This window comes from Bufo bufo, chromosome 10 (assembly GCF_905171765.1).
Source record: "Bufo bufo chromosome 10, aBufBuf1.1, whole genome shotgun sequence".
NCBI classification, from domain to species: Eukaryota; Metazoa; Chordata; class Amphibia; order Anura; family Bufonidae; genus Bufo; species Bufo bufo.
In genome coordinates, this window is record NC_053398.1 from 19,914,701 (window position 1) to 19,928,145 (window position 13,445).

General features: G+C 47.0%; 1 protein-coding gene across 3 annotated transcripts in view; it reads left to right on the plus strand.

The window, feature by feature from the left end:
- Positions 1-13,445, plus strand: part of MAPK8IP1 (mitogen-activated protein kinase 8 interacting protein 1) — a 74,516-nt gene that overhangs the window by 25,197 nt on the left and 35,874 nt on the right. For all 3 annotated transcript variants that reach the window (XM_040409132.1, XM_040409133.1, XM_040409134.1), the window contains exon 2: positions 6,507-6,621. In XM_040409132.1, coding sequence (XP_040265066.1) covers positions 6,507-6,621 — 115 coding nt within the window. The remainder of the gene's footprint in view (positions 1-6,506; positions 6,622-13,445) is intronic.

A 13,445-nucleotide genomic window follows, 5' to 3' on the forward strand; every position in this document is an offset into this window, starting at 1 on the left:
GCTAGCCCTAATGGTAGTTTTGGGGCACCATTGATTATGTTAAATTTCACCATTGATTATGTTAAATTTCTGTGCGGGTGCAAGACAGGGCTTGTAATGAAAGTGCAATGACCAAGGTGTGGTGTTAGGAGAGTCGGTAACTAGGCCATATTGAACTCAACAAAAGTCTCTCATTACTGTGCACAGTAGGAGTTGTAGTACATCCAGCAATTGTCTGTACACAGTGCACATTCTCCTGGGATGTTCAAGCATGAGCTAAGCAAGTAGTTTGCAGCAATGGCCCTTGGATTACTCTTTTTCTTGCTACAGTCCCTAGTACTGGGATCTATGGCTAGCTACTGTAATCTGTCACAATGTCCACAATTCGTAGAACGGCGTGTGGTTTCAGTAATACAACTTGCCAAATCGTACCTGAAGTGTGCATTGTGTCTTAACTCGTTATCCCTCCACTGCAGCAGGGCCTGAGAACGCTGTACGCGAATCACTTTGCTTACCTAAACACTGTAGCCCACTAATCTGGGGTGCAACGGGTGACTTAACTCGTTTTCCCGAGTGAGCAGCAAAGTCTGTAATGCTTTACGCTAGTTACCTTTCTGACTCTTAAAGGGCTTCTGTCACCCCACTAAAGTGATTTTTTTTTTGGGGGCTAGTTAAATTAGTTATATAGCGATATATGAAAATATAATTGTGTTCCTTACTTTGATCCAGCAGTTTATTCAAAAAACGAAGTTTTATCATATGCAAATTCGGTCTCTACCAGCAAGTAGGGCGTCTACTTGCTGGTAGCTGCTGCAGAAATCCGCCCCCTCCTCTTGTTGATTGACAGGGCCAGCCGGGATCTCCTCCTCCGGCCAGCCCTGTCGGCGTTTCAAAAATCGCGCGCCTGTGTTGAATCGGCGCAGGCGCTCTGAGATGAGGAGGCTCGTCTCCTCAGAACTCCCTCAGTGCGCCTGCGCCGATGACATCACCGAAATAGAAGACGTCATCGGCGCAGGCGCACTGAGGGAGTTCTGAGGAGACGAGCCTCCTTATCTCAGAGCGCCTGCGCCGATTCAACACAGGCGCGCGATTTTTGAAACGCCGACAGGGCTGGCCGGAGGAGGAGATCCCGGCTGGCCCTGTCAATCAACAAGAGGAGGGGGCGGATTTCTGCAGCAGCTACCAGCAAGTAGACGCCCTACTTGCTGGTAGAGACCGAATTTGCATATGATAAAACTTCGTTTTTTTAATAAACTGCTGGATCAAAGTAAGGAACACAATTATATTTTCATATATCGCTATATAACTAATTTAACTAGCCCCAAAAAAAAAAATCACTTTAGTGGGGTGACAGAAGCCCTTTAAGCTGTAGCCTTGAAAATTCTCCAAGTTTTCTCTCTTTCTCTGATGGTAGTGAAGGAACCACGGGATCTGTTAACCTCCGGAAGCATTGAAGCTGAATGCCTGAGAAGAGAAGCACATACTGTTTGCTCGCTGTCATCTCCAGGCCCATCCTCACACTCCCTACTGCTAGCACAACTAACATCTTCTCCTGCGCCTAGGGAGGGGGGGTCCAGCCCACACCCTAAGCTTCAGAGAGTACTGGGCCAGGATTGTTAACTCTGGCCATACCTTTCTCATGCTTAAAGGGGTTGTCCCATCTTGGACATTGGGCACCTCTGGAACCTGCACTTATGCTCAGAACGGAGCCCGCAAAGTGATGGAGGGTGCACTGCGCATGTGCTGCCGCCCTCCATTCGTTTCTATAGGAGAGCTGAAAATAACCGATATCCTGCAAGCCCCATAGTAGTGAATGGAGCGGTGGCTGCGCTTGCGTGCTGGCTTCCTATTCATTTCAATGGAACTTCCGAAAAATAGCCGAGCATGCCACTTGGCTAATTTCGGCATTCCCATAGAAATGAATGGAGGGAGGCCGCATATGCATGGTCCTCCCTCCGTCACTTTGCAGGCTCCATTGTACGGATCTGTGCGGATCTCAAAGGTGGGACCCCCACCTATCAGACATTGGGGGCACATCCTAGCGATATGTCCCCAATGTCCAAGATGGGGATACCCCCTTTAAGCATACTGGTTGTGTGTTACATTACATAGCAAACTATTGCAGATACTCCTGTCCACTGGGGTATCGAGGCCACATTATAGTGAATGGGATCTGTTTGGTCCATTATGAAAGGGGGTGTGGACTGAGAAAAGGGGCATGCCAATGTTAAAAAAAAAAAAAAAAAAAAAAACATGGTGGAATGTAATAACCAATGTACGCCATCGTTTCTGTTTTACAACATTTAGAATTTGTTTTGCGGAATCCCCACTTTGTCAAAAAATTGCGACTTTTTCCCGTTTTTGTTTTTCTTGTGGATTTTATATCTCATGCCAGAACGGCTCATAAGCAGGCAGAGATTTGCTTTTCTGGCGCACACACCCCACAGAAGTGCCAAATTTATTAAGAGGTGTGTAACTCTTTAGCACATGTTACACTTACATAGTATCATCCAGAATAAGACAGGCTTAATAAAAAAAAAAGGTCTTAGGCCTCATGCACACGGCTGTTGGGCGGCTGTGGCCGTATTGCGGCCCGCAAAGGCGAATCGGCAATCCGGCCGCCGGCCATGTGCACGGACACGGACCCATTCACTTGAATGGGTACACAATTCCGTAGATGTGGAACAGAGTCACGGAACGTGGTGTTTCTTTCCATTGTTCCGCACTGCAAATAAATATGTCATGTCATATTTTTTTCCGGTGCGGACAGACCATGGACCCATTCAAGTTGAATGGGTCCGGCCCGCTGCACGGATGTTGCCCGTGCATTGGGGACCGCAATTGCGGTCCCCAATGCACGAAACGGCCGCACAACGGCCGCGTGCATGAGGCCTTAAAGGAAATCAATGTCTTGTAGTTCTACCTCAGCAGAATGTAATGATACCTTTCACTTAGCGATCTGTTGCCTCATTAAGTTCTTTTAAGGCCTCTTGCACATGAACGTTGTGCATTCGTTCCGTGCAATTTGCGGCCCCAGACGGATCGAGACCCATTCAACTTGACCCATTCAAATTGATCTGTCCGCACTGCAAAAAAATAGAACAAGTTCTATTATTTTGCGGTGCGGAGGCACGGAGAGAAACACCACGGAAGCACTCCGTAGTGGTTCTGATCCGTGCTTCCGTTCCGCATCTCCGTGATTGCGGACCCATTCAAGTGAATGGGTCCGCATCTGCGATGCGGAGTGCACACGGGCCATTGCCCGTGTATTGCGGACCCGCCGTATGCGGGCCGCAATACGGCCACGGGCACACAACGTTCGAGTGCAAGAGGCCTAATCCATATGCAAACGAGAAGTCAAGTGCACTCAGGGCGGGTCCAAGCCACTCTGTGCACTATTGCGCCTCCTGCCAGCCCCTCCCTCTTCTCCTTGATTGACAGGGTCAGGTTCCTGCATAGTCATCGCCTGGCCCTGTCAGTCCGGAAGGAGACATAGGGGCTGGCGTGATGCTGATGGCGTCTTCTCAGGCCCCATGTGGTCAGTGGTATTGGTTTCGAGCACTCCCTCCATTTATACACTCATCTGCCCCACACACAGGAAATGTCAGATCAGATTCTCATCTAATTATTTTGCAGTTACTGTTTCCTGGGCTAAAATATGTAATTAATTGTGCGGTAAATACATTTCTTAATAAAGCAGAGTTAATTCAGTTGGAAACGTTTGAGAGTTTGCCCTAGATAGAAAAAAATGATACAAATAGTTACAACAGACAAAAACAAACATCCTGTATTTAATATATGACGTTAAAGGGGCTCTCCGAGTGTTTAATATTGACAACCTATCCTCGGGCTAGGTCATCAGTATCTGATCGGCGGAGGTCCGGCTCCCGGCACACCTGTCGATCAGCGCCCTCTCCATTGCAGATTACCAAGCACAGCGCCCTCCATTGGATAGCAGCTGTGCTTGGTATTGCAGCTCAGACCCTTTCACTTGAAGGCCATCTGACAGACAAACGTGACGTCACTGGTCTAGGAAGAGGCCGCCGCACTCTTAGGTCTTCAAACAGTTGATTGGTTGGGGGTGTCGGGAGTCGGACCCCCTCCGACCAGATACTGATGACCTGTCTTGAACCTGAAAACTAAACTGGAAACACCAAAGTGTGGCGCAATTTGGCAAATGTAGGTTTAAAGAAGTTATCTGTGCCTAACCTTAAGACATGCCAAAAAGGGGCGTGGCTTCAAGGGAAGGGGTGTGGCCTAAGACACAATTCTGGTATAATTGGTATAAAGTTAGACAAAAGTGTCGGCCATGCAACACACCTATCATCCAGCCCGGGCCCCTATGATGAATCCAGTGCAGGTCTAGACACCCAGTCTAATCTTACACCATCTATAAGACTAATAAATCTGCCCAACATTTCCAATAGGGACTATGTAGAGAGTGTAAATAGTCCCAGCACTATGCTCCGAAGAACCCCTAATGGAAGTTGGAGGAGGGATAAGGAGAGCGTGTGCAAATCGAAGGTGATAATTCTGAAGGCTATCCTCCATCTATACAGAACATGTGCACAACACGTCCCTTTAATCGAGTTTGACGACCCCAGTTATGGCTTCTCTATACAGCAATCGGTACATCCGTCTAGTCGGTTCCTATAAGGCTCCATTCACACATCCGTGGTGTGTTGCGGACCCGCAACACACCCGCCCGGCACCCCCTATAGAAATGCCTATTCTTGTCCGCAAGCTGCGGACAAGAATAGGACATGTTCTATCTTTTGCGGAGCTGCGGACCTGAAGATCGCGGCCGCTCTCCGCAAATGCGGATGCTGACAGCACACTGTGTGCGGTCCGCATCCATTCCGTCCCCATAGAAAATGAATGGGTCCACACCCGTTCCGCAAAATTGCGGAACGGATGCGGACCCATTTGCGGACATGTGAATGGAGCCTTAGTCTGCCAAAGGTCAACATTTCATTTCATTACCATGTATTAATCTTCCCGCTTGTGAAGCGTCCAGCTTAATTTTAAAAATGGAAAAACGTTTTTGTCTTTCGAGACCAAATGTCTTTGTGGATAGAAATAAAATATCATCTTATCGCGTTTTTCAAAAATTGATTCCACGGCATGCTCACAACATACATAGATGCACTCACGCATGCTCACAACATACATAGATGCACTCACGCATGCTCACAACATACATAGATGCACTCACAGGCATGCTCACACCATACATAGATGCACTCACGCATGCTCACACCATACATAGATGCACTCACGCATGCTCACACCATACATAGATGCACTCACGCATGCTCACACCATACATAGATGCACTCACGCATGCTCACACCATACATAGATGCACTCACGCATGCTCACAACATACATAGATGCACTCACGCATGCTCACAACATACATAGATGCACTCACAGGCATGCTCACACCATACATAGATGCACTCACGCATGCTCACACCATACATAGATGCACTCACGCATGCTCACACCATACATAGATGCACTCACGCATGCTCACACCATACATAGATGCACTCACGCATGCTCACACCATACATAGATGCACTCACAGGCATGCTCACACCATACATAGATGCACTCACAGGCATGCTCACACCATACATAGATGCACTCACGCATGCTCACAACATACATAGATGCACTCACGCATGCTCACACCATACATAGATGCACTCACGCATGCTCACACCATACATAGATGCACTTAGGCATGCTCACAACATACATAGATGTACTCATAGCTCACAACTTACATAGGTGCATTTATAGATATGTTCGCAACATAAATAGATGCATGCATAGGCATGCTCTCACAATACATAGATGCAATGATAGGTACAACTCACAACATACTGTACGTACATGCACTCATATGCATGCTCACAACATACGGTTCTTAAATGTACATGCTCACACTTACATGTTTACTAAATACATACATATATATACTGTGTGTGTATATATATATATATATATATATATATATATATATATATACATATATACACATAAAGATGTGCCCAGCAGTAGGCAGCAGCTGGATGTAGTCCATTCGATAGCAGCTGCATAAAATGTCCATAACTAGGAGCTAAAAGCTGTCAGGATGCAGCGGATCAGCCAGTGCTTCTTCTGATGTGATGTCATAGGATGTACACTGGGGGTAAACCAGTGCAGTTCCAAGACTGTTTTGTGGTGACGCAATGAAATAAATGAAATAAAGTTACACTATAGCAATAAACTGTTAATATTGTGCAAATTTGCACATTTCTTGCCTTCCTTCAGATGCAGGACCAAGGCAGCTATCCTGAGCCCAAATTGAATTAGGCCAATGGTAACAGTCCCTGATCTAATACAGTAAATAGGACATCACTGCGCATTCGGATTATGTATAAATCTGGCGTGTTCAGAAGAGCAGACTTTGCATTGAGGTGTTCTGAATCTTCATGGTCGTGTGCATGATGCTAATTATTTTTCTGCTCCGCCAGGCTGACACATGATATTACCCTGGAGGAGTTTGAAGATGAAGATTTGTCGGAGATTACGGAGATCACAGATGAATGTGGAATCAGTTTGCACTGTAATGAAAGTCGGCACTGCAAGGTGAGTTACCGCAAAGACAGACGCACTATAGGCACACGGATATACACACCTGTGTTCACTGATTTATGAGCAAAGTAATTGTTAGAGCCGTTTAAAGCTGTCCCTAGACAGGAGGTTTGATATTCCTCCTCTGCTATCCCTGGGAGTCCTATGAATGGAGCAGTAGCGTCCATGCTCCACCATCACGTCATCCATTCAGAGAACTTGGGCCCCCTTTCTCAACTCTTTAAAGAGGTTTTCCGGAAATAATGATTTTTAAGCAAGTGCAGCAGCCTTCCCCCCGAAACTTAAGATTCGTACTTACTCCGGTCCTCTGCATTGCCTCTGATGCCTCCATTTTCAGTCACTGCACAGTTAAAGGGGTATTTTCATCTCAGACAATGGGGGCATATCGCTAGGATATGCCCCCATTGTCTTATAGGTGCGGGTTCCATTGCTGGGACCTGCACCTATATCGAAAACGGAGCTTCAAAAGTGGTGGAGGGTGCACTACGCATGCGCAGCCGCCCTCCATTCATTTTCTATGGGGCCGCCGCAAGTGCTTGGCTATTTCTGTCGGGCCCATAGAAGTGAATAGGAGCGGTGGCCGGTCATGCGTGGTGCGCTCCCATACACTTCTATGGAGAGCCGCTTGGTGGTGGCCGGACCGGAGTCCTCCAGCCACCACTTTGCGGGGCTCCGTTCCCGATATAGGTGCGGGTCCCAGCGGTGGGACCTGCACCTATCAGACAATGGTGGCATATCCTAGCGAGGTGAGAAAACTCCTTTCACATCTGGCGCTGCATGGACATGGTCACATGCACCGCTACAGTCAATGACTGGATTCAGCGATGATGTGGCCTCAAGCAGCACGCAACCACTGAAGCCAATCATTGGCTGGAGAGGTGCATCATGTGACTATACTCCTGCACCACCGCAGGAAAACAGTGTGGGGACCGGAATATGGACACAGCAGAGGACCAGAGCTGCATGGAGCATATAAGTCTGACTCTTTTGTTATAGGGGGAAGGCTACAGGCACTTGCTAAAAAATCATGACGGGGGGTATTGGTTATATGCCGTTCGCCTCTTCCCCTACTTACACATCCCATTATTAACCTCAACAAATAACCACCAATACATCCCGCCTCTCCTTATACACTTCCTCCCCCATAATAAGACTCTGACCACCAACTGGAAATGTATTGGCCACAGCAGCCATTTATTAACATAAATACATAAATAACCATAACTTCCCAACCAAGAACAACCTAACGGGGGGAGGTCCTTGAAGCCCCAAAAACCCGAGCTGCCGAACCGGGGAGAGCCATTTTGCTTCCAGACGTTACCCCCAGCTCAGAAGCACCACAGAATAGCCCCCTCAATCCACCACAACAGCTCGGCCACCATGGGAGTCCAGCCCCAACCGTGGAGCCCTCCCAATGTCCTCAAGTTCCAATGTAACCAACTCCAAAGACCCCCCCACGCCACAGCCGTCATGACATGCACAACCCCATTGACACACACACGTCCACCCCACCTCTCTTTTACCAAAATGGCTACCTTCTTCTCCCTCCCTCCTGTATTTAACCCCCCTTCACTCCTCTTCCTTGCCTAAACTATCCAATCCGCTTCCCTAACCAACCCACTTCACCCCCTCCTCACCAATCCTATACCTTCCGGGGTTCCCTAAACCAAACCCCCGTCACGTGGGCCTCCCCTCAAGGGCTCTGCCCCCCTTCAGTCCAGCCATTGCTTTATTACCGGAAAGCCCCTTTAAGCTTTGTCTGGTGTTGTAGCCCACCTTCACTCAAGTGAACGTCTGATCACTGTGATAGCACGTCACACGGAAAAAATGTCTGCATGCATGCCAACCACAATTAGTAAGTAGAAATGAATGTACAGAATATCATACTCCGATAATACAATAATAAGCAGCATTGTCCTATCCTGCAGCCAGACTCAATTAGAAGCCCTACCATGAGCTTTAAAGGGCATCTGTCAGCAGATTTGTTTGTTTGTCCGCATTGCTGAGAAAAAAGATCTTTTACTATATGCCAATGAGCCTCTAGAAGCAATGGGGGCGTGGACATTACTCCTAGAGGCTCTGCTCTCTCTGCAACTGGCGCGCCTTATGCACTTTGACAGGTCCAGGCATGATCATGTTCATACTACCTGGCCCTGTCAATCAAAGTGCAGAGAGAGCAGCGCCTCTAGGTGTAACGGCAATGCCCCCTTTGCCCCTAGAGTAAGTCATCAATATAAGACGGGCGGAGGTCCAACTCCCGGGATCCATGCTGATTAGCTGTTTAAAGGGCATCTTGTACCTATGACACTGGCTGACCTGTTACATGTCCACTTGGCAGCTGAAGAAATCTGTGTTGGTCCCATGTTCATATGTGCCAAAATTGCTGCGAAAAATGTAGTTTGATTATATGCAAATGAGCCTCTAGGAGCAACGGGGGCGTTACCGTTACTCCTAGAGGCTCTGCTCTCTTTGCAACTGCCATGCCCTTGGCACTTTGATGAACAGGACCAGGCAGTGTAAAAGTCATCACCCCTGGTCCTGTCAATCAAAGTGCAGAGGACACAGCAGTTGTAGAGAGAACAGAGCCTCTAGGTGTAATGGTAACGCCCCCGTTGCTCCTAGAGGCTCATTTGCATATATTAAAACCTCATTTTTCTCAGCAATGTGGGCACATATGAACATGGGACCACCACAGATGCCTTCAGCTGCCAAGTCCACATGTAACAGGTCAGCCAGTGTCATAGGAACAAAACTGCTGACAGATGCCCTTTAAACCCAGAAGGACCCTTAAAGAAAAGATTAGGGTTACTACAAACATCAACATGAGTTATGGAAATGGCCCTTGCCCAACAGTTTATTTGCCCTTAGCAGGTTTATATAGAAGCGTCAGGAATATGTTCATAGTACATCCTTCAGTTCAGTCCCCAAGAGCATACGTACCATAGAAGCAGAGGTGGTCATGGTTGGTCATGGCTCCAATCTTGCGTAGTGAGAACCAAAATAAGAGGGTTATAAATTAATTCAAGGTTCATGAAAACTGTCCTGAGCTCCAAAACCCAACATCCTACTTGGGGTCTGGTGTCATCCTTGCTAAGGTCTCCCTCTTCTATGTACTCTCCTGGCTGGTGTATTTCTTTAGCTATCTACCTACGAAAACCACAGCTAGTTGATATCAAATTTATACCTTTATTTGAAAATTAGATAAATCACAAATATAGGAAAAAATCTATTTAAAAAAATGATGGAGTATAGAGAAAAAAATGGGGCAACATCACTGGACAGCATGGTTAATGTAAAAAACTTCAGGATTCTCGTAATCAGACACTGGCTAGGTAAACCCCTAGGCCAGTGGTGGTGAACCTACGGCAGGGGTGCCAGAGGCGGCACTCAGAGCCCTCTCTGTGGGCACCTGCGCCCTGAAAAAACTCTATGGTGTACCAATATGGCTTAGACTTTACCTGCCATTTATCAGTGCAGGGCGCACTATGAACAGCGCAGGCATCGCACACGTCATCAGAAACCGCGTGAGATTTTGCATGGTGTCTTCAACCAAGATGGCCGAGGCGGCCTCTTTGTGCTCAAATGGATGAGGTATTTATTTATTTTTTGGCGATGTTTCTGTGCACAATCTGACACTGGCGGCACTGATTGGATAGTGTCAGATTATTCAGGGACACCCCATCCCCCAACTGGTAACACCCCTCTGGACCTTCATTGCAAACTGCTAGCAATTCATTCATTACTTATAGCAGGAATAATAAAGGAATGGCACAACAGAGCCATAAAAATAGAAACTCCAGAATTTTTATTACATGGGGGATGCAAGTAGTTAGCAAAAGGGAAATGTCAGGAGAGGACAACCCCTTTTTAATCAATGCTGGCTTGACAAGTGCCCACATGGTCAGTCTACCCCGAGAGCAATGTTTAGCTATCGAATTAGCCCATTCCTGTATTTGGCATTTACATGACCTGATAGTTTTTGATTATCAAATGTTCTGAATTATTGGTCAGTCAAAGCATTTTTTTAATCATTGGTTATTCTCAGTCTTCTGCTTCTGGCAACACCAGAGTCCAAAGTATCAGGTAGTTCTGTGCCAGCAACAATTGCCAACATTTCTGGATTATCAGATGCCAGGGAAAAGGAGCGCCTTCTGCTCACATGACCCCGTTAAAGCTGACCGAATGATATAGCATTAATGCCGAGATGATCTGCATACATCAGGCTAATGTTCCACCAGAAGCACTGCCATCTCTGGCAGGAACAGAGTGGTGATTCCCTTTTCTTTGGTGCCTAAACTTCATTACATATGCCATCCATATGGCACTGCAGGAGCCCAGCAGATGTCACAGGATTTTCTGAAGCTATCATGTGTTGTTGCCAGCAGACGCCAAGATGAGTCTAAAGGGGTGGCAGATGGGTGGTGACCACTCTTAGCCTCACTGTCTCCAGGACCTACAGGATCTTCACCTCTTGACCCCTATTGTGACAAAATATCGTTATAATCTGTAGGTAATTGGGCTGTAACGTAAAGTGAATTTCGAAAGATTTGAGAATGAATAAGCTTATGCAGGCTATGTGAATAAATATATTTACTAAGTGATTAAATATACAGTAACACAAAGAAATCACATACAGAATAATAAAAAAATAAAATAAACATCACTAGCCTAAATGGGATGGAGACTCCATCGATCATGCTATAACCCATGGCTGTATACCCTTTATAACACATGACCGACACCCCAGGGTATACAAGAGAGATGGGGTAATCATACTCACATCCTACCTAGGATGGAGGGCCTGGTGGAGTCTGCTAAGAAAATATGGGTCAGAATGTTTTAACCTGTTAGCCCCTCCTCCAGTGTGCAGCACACATGTCTCTGAGATTACTCAGGAATGTGGTCTTATCAGCACAATGGGGGATGGGTACTATCTCTAACCCACTTCATTACAAAGGAAACTTATAAACTATTACACAAAGTATTAAACAAAATTAAAGAGGAGAACCAATCAGTCACTTAAAAATACCTTTATAATACAAGGCAATTGCCAAATTTAATCAGATTACTGTTTAAAGGTGTAGCACAGCCATAGGGGGTTTAGCAGGTGAAACCTGGTTTGCAATCCTGGTAACAGGTACTACCCTCATCATCCCCACTAATTGCCAGGCCACACCTGTACTTTTCAGGCTGAACATGTACATGCTATTTGTTTCAATTAGCGTGTACTAGCAGTGTCGGGCTCAGGTTCTTGGGGCCCATATTTTGGGGCCCAAGCCCCAAAATAAATTTAATAGGTTTGGAATCAAACATATAGGGGCACATTTACTAAGGGACTTGCGACAGTATTGTGTTGCACAGCTGGTTTTGCACAGTGTACGCCAGTTGGGCATGATAGGGGTGGGGGCATGTTGGGGACTCCAGCCCCGGCAAATTAACTTACATTTGCGCCTGGATAAATTATACAGATCTTACGGCAGCGCAGAGGGGACTGACATAACTCCAAAGGCAGCTGTAAATGGGTCTTTTTTTTTCTCCTGGATCTTTGGTGCTCATTATGGTATCCTCTGATACTCTGGTGGGCCAGTCTGACCCGTATACAGGAGCGCAGGGGTGCACCACCAATGAGGCTAAGTGAGGCAATCATCTCAGGCAGCACCAGGTAGGGACAAGAGAGGGGCAGTGGAAGAGCCATGGGCAATGAGCTCTTTCATTGTGGCAAAGGGGTTAGGTTAAGAAATTGGCACGGGGGGAAGGGTCAGTTTTCGCCTCAGGCAGCAGAAAAGCTAGGTGCACCCCTGCAGGAGCAGGCCGGCAAGTACAGGTGCAGCCCAGCAATTTGAAGTGATCTGCATGGGGATCCTGCTGCCAGACCTCATCATGCACGGACAGCCTTAAAGGGGTTGTGCAAGGAGGGGGGGGGGGGGGGAGAGATTTTGGTAAAACACTCCAGACACACACACACAATTTACCAGACCTGTAAAGGGAGCTTTACTTACCTGCTTCTCAATGCTGGCTCCCCGCTCCTTCTTCTCCTGATATTTGGTGCTCCTCTGGGCTCCCTCAATGTAAACTTCTGGTTTGACATCACTGCAGCCAATCACTGGCCGCGGCAGTGACTGGTTTCCCTTATGTCATGACAAATGGTCACATGACCTAAGGGGATCCGGTCTCTGCTGCGGCCAGTGATTGGCTGCAGCGATGTCAAACTGGATGTTTACACTGAGGGGGCCCAGCAGAGCATCGCAGGCCTGGAGGAGAAGGAGCTGGTAAGTAAGCTTCCCTTTACAGGGCTGCTTAAGTGAGGGGGAGGGGAGTTTGCAAAAACTCCCCCATTCTTGCACAACCCCTTTAAGGGTATGACTGCACAGCGCTGTCGTATCGCAGTTTTGAAGCAGTCGAGTACCTGCGGCCATATGGGCAGAGTGGGCACTAATAAAACTAATGAAGACTGCACTGTTTAGTAGAGTGGCATTGGTAATGCCGCACAGCCTCTTCAATTCCGCACAGCCGTTAACAAGGCAGATCGAATAAACAGTGCAGTCTTCATTGGTTTAAAGGGAACCTGTCACCAGGATTTTGTGTATAGAGCTGAGGACATGGGTTTCTAGATGGCCGCTAGCACATCCGCAATATCCAGTCCCCATAGCTCTGTGTGCTTTTATTGTGTAAAAAACTCGATTTGATACATATGCAAATTACCCTGAAATGAGTCCTGTCCCTGACTCCTCTCACGTACAGGACTCATCTCAGGTTAATTTGTATATGTATCAAATCGATTTTTTTACACGATAAAAGCACACAGAGCTATGGGGACT